The sequence below is a fragment of the Papaver somniferum genome, chromosome 11 (assembly GCF_003573695.1).
Source record: "Papaver somniferum cultivar HN1 chromosome 11, ASM357369v1, whole genome shotgun sequence".
Taxonomy (NCBI): Eukaryota; Viridiplantae; Streptophyta; class Magnoliopsida; order Ranunculales; family Papaveraceae; genus Papaver; species Papaver somniferum.
The window spans coordinates 11,626,221-11,632,043 of NC_039368.1; the positions used below are offsets into that span (position 1 = coordinate 11,626,221).

General features: G+C 36.6%; 1 protein-coding gene across 6 annotated transcripts; it reads right to left on the reverse strand.

Annotated features, from left to right (window-relative positions):
* Nucleotides 1-318: 318 nt before the first annotated feature.
* On the reverse strand, nucleotides 319-4,573 carry LOC113323666 (chaperonin CPN60-like 2, mitochondrial). 6 transcript variants are annotated; one of them, XM_026572005.1, is made up of 12 exons: nucleotides 4,323-4,573; nucleotides 4,068-4,179; nucleotides 3,907-3,965; nucleotides 3,477-3,559; nucleotides 3,317-3,394; nucleotides 2,770-2,965; nucleotides 2,580-2,683; nucleotides 2,402-2,487; nucleotides 2,035-2,153; nucleotides 1,653-1,804; nucleotides 1,083-1,526; nucleotides 319-859 (listed from the first exon to the last, which is right to left on the reverse strand). In XM_026572005.1, the coding sequence occupies exons 4-9, from the start codon at nucleotides 3,495-3,497 to the stop codon at nucleotides 2,054-2,056; spliced, it is 585 nt and encodes a 194-aa protein (XP_026427790.1). In that variant the 5' UTR covers nucleotides 3,498-3,559; nucleotides 3,907-3,965; nucleotides 4,068-4,179; nucleotides 4,323-4,573; the 3' UTR covers nucleotides 319-859; nucleotides 1,083-1,526; nucleotides 1,653-1,804; nucleotides 2,035-2,053. The 6 variants fall into 6 exon arrangements, with proteins under 6 accessions (XP_026427790.1, XP_026427791.1, XP_026427788.1 ...); XM_026572006.1 differs by lacking the exons at nucleotides 3,907-3,965; nucleotides 4,068-4,179; nucleotides 4,323-4,573 and having other exon boundaries at nucleotides 2,448-2,487; nucleotides 3,477-3,654; XM_026572003.1 differs by lacking the exons at nucleotides 3,907-3,965; nucleotides 4,068-4,179; nucleotides 4,323-4,573 and having other exon boundaries at nucleotides 2,035-2,275; nucleotides 3,477-3,654.
* Nucleotides 4,574-5,823: the final 1,250 nt, after the last annotated feature.

Sequence of the window (5,823 nt, forward strand, 5' to 3'; positions counted from 1 at the left end):
AAAAAGGGGTATTACAATTTTTTTGTAACAGCAACGAGGCCGTTACATATTTTGAGTTGTAACAGGCAGTAGCCGTTACTACGTGACGAGTCGTAACAGGAAAGAGCCCTTACGAAATTTTGTAACTTTACTGTCGTAACACCTGTAATCCGTTACGAATATTTTGTAACAGCAAAAAAAATTACCGCCAGTCAAAATTGACCTGGTCAAAATCAGTCAATACGACCAATTTTGACCAGGTCAATATTAACCGGCAATTCATTTTCAGCGGAAAATGCCGGAATCCCAATAACCTGCCTACCCTTTTCATTCCATCACAGTTACATCACATTCGTATCACATTCAGTCAATTCATATAACTTTCAATCAAAGAAGAACATAAATTCTTCCAAGTACCAAAATTCTTGTAAATATCAAATTCTAAGTTAAAAAACTTGTTGAGTTCATAGAAACTTCCTACATTTTAACTTACAAAACTTACAACATTGAAAAGCAACAATCAGATGCCAATCAGTTCATAAGCCAAGGGGACTTCCATGCCGAAGGAGATTCAAACCCTTCCTTGATAGAAGGTATCCCAACAAACCTGCAATCAAGATATGTGAATTAAATGAGGCAAAGCGAAGGCTATCGGTACTATAAACATGATGTTACCAAGAACCACATAACCTCACTGAAAAGTAAACATGTCAGTAGTGTCGATCCACGCCCACAAGAGTATATAGTTAAGTATGATGTAATTAAAAAGGACTTATGAGCTGCTATTCTCAGTGTCACCATCGATCCTAGCTTTATCCCACACGTCAGTGTTATGCTTCACTCCATTGATGTTGTGACTCCATGAACCACTATCGGGAACCTGAAAATACAAAGCACCAGTTAGCCTCTAGTTCATCATATACAAAACACCACAAGGAAAATTCTTTCAAATATGTTTAAGTTTAAGGTTTTGGTTCATTTGGGTCATATTTTCATAAGAGTAGAGAAGTTTGTAGGAAGTGTAGAGAAGCTTGTAGGCAGGTTAAAGATAGCAACCTTAATCGCATATGATTTGAAATCCATAATACTTTGTAAAGAAGAACCTGTTATTTAATCGGAAATCATCCAAGAAATTATCATCCTTCGATTCAATCACTGTGTGTTCCTGCCACACGCACAAGGAGTTAGCATTTGCCTTTTTTGTTCATGTCATACTAAGTTGCTGACTTAAACGTAATTTTTCTATGTGGTCATACCAAACCAGGGAGAAGAACATAAGATAAAAGAGACGGTCAAATACATAGTGAAGACGTAGACAACCGTCATGGAAAATGGGAGGAGCAATTACAACAACACAGCTTGTGATCAACATGTAAATGACATCAAGGCCAGGAGACTACAAGATGGAACTCTAGCGTTCTATATAGGGACATTCCCTTCCAACTAATCCTCACAAGGCCAGTTAGTCCATAAGAGCGTGCAACCACCTACATAACATCAGGCTTCCTACAGATTTTATCCATCTTTAACATAGACGATTCCTTCAGCTGATAAAGCAACAGAGAAACTTCATTAACATTTTCACACAGCGGCAATATATTGTCATGCTACTTGATCATACTTCAATTGTTAATTTGATTTCACGATGAAAGAACAAAAATAAGACCTCAAACCTCAAAAGATTAAGCAGCATGAAACTGATCCTCACTTGATGGAGCTTCACAGGTGGTACATTCAAGTTCTCATTGCATTCAGGAGTTTCTCACAATGCTTCACACAGTATATATTCATCAACAAGTATGTTGACCATTACAAAATGTATGCCCTGCAAAATCACTTTCTTTTAAAACACTTGTAGACCATAAATATCAACAGAACTACACTGACCAACCAAGCTTTATATCACAAAGTGTCCCGCAAAAAAATACCACATAATGAATCATCGATGTAGTGATTCTTAACAATTATGCATATACTAGTGGAATTAACAAACAATATGGTGAATCACTGAATTAGGTTAAGTTGCAGAATATAAGATCACGCTTTCTGTAATACCTCAAGAGAATGGCTCATTTCAAGTGAGCTGGATTCTGAAAACTAGCACCACACTCCTGACAAGTAGTATCTGATTTTGCCTCTTCTTTTTCGTCGATTCCATTCGTTTCAATCTCTTCCTGCATCAAACACAAATTACAAATATACTAGCTCAGGAGTAAATGAATGTATGCATATTGTAAAGACACAAAGAAATGAATACTTGTTCAGACATATGGAAGGACTTCATCCTTGTTTTCATCTGCACGTTGAATAATTGAATTTTATCATTGGCACTCCGTACACATACAAAGCTTGACAAATAATAATCTCAACCACAAGGTTCAACTGAACTATTTTTCACATTAGCAGCAGTGCGAAACTTAACCCAGATGCATTAGTAGAATAATATGTGCAATTCCATTTAAAGGTACCCGCAGATCTTGATATCCTAGATATCGTAAATGTTGGTGCCTGCATAAACCCAATACACAATTTTAACAAGGACAGTAGAAATTTATCAATTGAAGAACATGATAAAACATAAAAGATAATTAACATAATACCTTTAATGCATTCTGGATTATTTCCACACCTCTTTTTTGGTCGTTGTTTGCAGTTTGAAGGTTATCTAACACTCTTGAAGAGTACAAAAGAGCAACACCGCCACCTGCCAATAACTAAATTTGTTAAAAATGACCTCTGCCCAAATTTATAGTTAAATTATATTTTATAGCCAGAAGATCTAAATTTTACCTGGAAGAATACCCTCTTCCACTGCAACTTTTGTAGCATTTAAAGCATCTGTGACCCTGTCTTTTCTCTCTCCGACTTTAGTTTCTCTAGCTCCTCCAACCTTGAAGACAGCAACACCTCCTGACAGCTTCGACAACCGCTCTTGTGCCTTCTCCTTGTCAAACATGACGCTGTTATTCTCCAGCGACGTCTTAAGCTGTTAAAAGATGCTTGTGAGGCTCATTTTAAAGCAATCTCATAATCTTAATCATTGAAATCTAACATATGGGCGGTGATCCATCGTGATTCTAAGAATCAAGGGAGACTTTAAAAGCCAACATGAGCACACTAATAGCATGAAGCACTGGATCTGAAGATTTTAGGTATGGAAACCCTATCAACAACTTCGAGTTTCGCTTGTCTTTCACTTAACCAGATTTTTAACACATAGGACTCTCATATATAGTTTCAGTAATAATGATAGGATTAACCTTTAAAAAAAAAGTAACAGAGAGAAAAAAGAAAACGAAGAATCAGTATTGCTACAAAAGAGAAAGATATTAGATACCTGCTCGCATCTTTCTTCAATGAGTTTCTTGTTGCCACCACCATGCAGAATAATGGTGTCATCAACTGAAACGGTGACCTGTTTGTCAACAGACATCAAAAGTGAGAACAAATACGATATCATTCAGTTTATGTAAAAAGTAGTAGCAATTTATACAAACATTTTTTGCAGTGCCGAGCATTCCGATATGTACTTTGTCAAGTTTTAAACCCTGATCTTCTGTGATAAGCTGCAAATGGACATCTGCACAGCCGCATATATATTGAGACGTATACACAAAGGGAAGCATTCATCGTAAGTTTCAGAAACATCAATACCGACACAGAGAGCCAGACCCTTGATCAATCTAAACCAGATGAATTCAATAGTAATAAAGACTCGGATGATGCTTTTCACGCAATTGACTCTGAATGCGATGTCCAACGAAAAAAAAAACGAGTTTGTTATAAAAAACTTGGGTTTCTCAAAAGACTCTCAACACATTCTAAATCACCAATTTTAACTGCATTAAACAACCCACCATCGTCACTATACAGAACATCTCTTCTAATGTATTAATCAGATTAAAATTTCACACAAAAAAAACTTACCTTCATCTTAATATTTCCACCAGGAAGCCTTTTAGTTGTTCTTTACCTGTTGAACTCCCCTTTACAAAACACCCCCAATAATAAAACTAATCAAAAACCCTAACTTTACAATCAATCACTGAACCAAACAAAAAACCAATAACCCAAAACATCAAAATTACCTTTAGAACTTGTTAAGGATGGCACCATCAGCACTGGCAGAAGCAATCCCAACCCCTTGTAGTTTCTCAGTGAACTTATTAACTTCATTCCCATATGCATCTAAAAATAAATCTGAATAAAATGCCCTAAATCAGAAACCCAAATCTCATAATCGATTGAAGAAGAAACCCCAAATCAATTATCAATTTGAAACCCTAAAACAAAAACCTAAATCTAGCTGAAAATAAATCGAAATCAAAACCAAAAATAGATACCTAAATTAAACAAAGTAGAACAGGTGATTTATCACGATTATCTAAGAGTGAAGATCAGTTCTTCTAAGTTCGAACTCCGACGAACAAACTAAAATCGAAAAGATGAATCATTATACAGACGAAACCCTAAAATCGATTTATGAAGCCAGATAATGAAGAAACTGAATCGAAACTGATTCATCAAACTCGATCTGGTTCATAGGCTGAGAGGAAGAGAAGAGAGGATGAGAGCAGAAACTCATCTGGTTTCATCGACTGAGAGCAGAAGAGAGAAAAAAGAAAAGAGAGAAGAAATGAAAAATGAAATTTGCGATCTGGTTTCATTAGGGTAATACATAAATCACTCATGTGAATCGCACACGCATGGGAGGAAATATCCTCTAGTGTTACTGATCTTGGGTGGAAACACAACGGTACGCGTGTGAATGGCACACTCACAGACTCAAGGTGTTACGACCCAGGTGTGACGGAGCGTGTGGCTGGCACGCTTATAAAAAATATTCGTAACGTCTGTTACGAAATTTTTCAAAATTTCGTAACGATCATAGACTGTTACATCCTTTTCGTAACAGCCATTTGTATCGGGAATTTCGTAACGTCCACAAAGCCGTTACGAATCCGGGAATTTGGTGTAGTGTTCATGCAGGCCGGAGATGACTGAGATTCCTCCAACGAAGATTGATGGTTTTAGTGTAGGTTTTGTGGGTAGATCTTTATGTAAACCCTCACGAGACTATAACTCGTCCACTAGGGTCTCCTAGGGGTTCAAAGGCTTGATGCACATGCTAAGTGCATTCGTTTTCCCATCGACAAGGAGTTATATTTTATGTTTCAATCAATGTAGTAACCAAAATTGCATGAATAAAGTGGATTACATCTTCCCATATTCTATTTTCTGTTAGGTATAACTAAAGGTCGGCAAGGTTACATTGCCAACTTTTCAACAACCGGCAATGTTAGAAATTATTTGCATGCGGACTATAAGTCAGCCAACAATATGTTAGAAATTATTTGCATGCCGACTATAACATAGCCGGCATTGTAGGAAATATTTACATGCCGACTGTAAGATTGCTGTCCCAAGATAGTCGGCATATTCTTCATTCAAAGACCCTTCCGACCTATAAATGGTCGACGTCTTCTTCATCCGCGGACCTTGCCGGCTATACTTAGTCGACACCTTATTCAAACGTAGACCATGCTGGCGAAACTTTGTCGGCACCTTATTCAAATGTCGACCTTTCCGACCTTTCAAATTTTCAAAACCAAAGTTTTTTGATCAAAATCAAACTCATAAGACAGATAAAAGGTTTAATCTCATAATTTCAAAATTTTAATCTAAACTCAATTAATTAACCTAATCAAAAAAATTTAGTGTTAATTAAACAAGGGTATATTAGCCATTTATAAAATAAAAGGTTAAAGGGTGGCCTATTTTACTTCGAAATGTCTTGGGTTTTGTCTCATTAGGTATACCCCAATCAAGCCAGGTTAGAAATCA

What these genes read in the sequence shown, in the direction of transcription:
- LOC113323666 (XM_026572001.1), bottom strand. Translation starts at nt 3,605, where the DNA reads ATGCTTCCCTTTGTGTATACGTCTCAATATATATGCGGCTGTGCAGAT. An exon ending in TGCTCGGCACTGCAAAAAAT is followed by an intron (nt 3,395 to 3,476) that starts GTTTGTATAAAT and finishes GTTGACAAACAG; the next exon opens with GTCACCGTTTCAGTTGATGA. An exon ending in TAATCCAGAATGCATTAAAG is followed by an intron (nt 2,488 to 2,579) that starts GTATTATGTTAA and finishes GGGTTTATGCAG; the next exon opens with GCACCAACATTTACGATATC.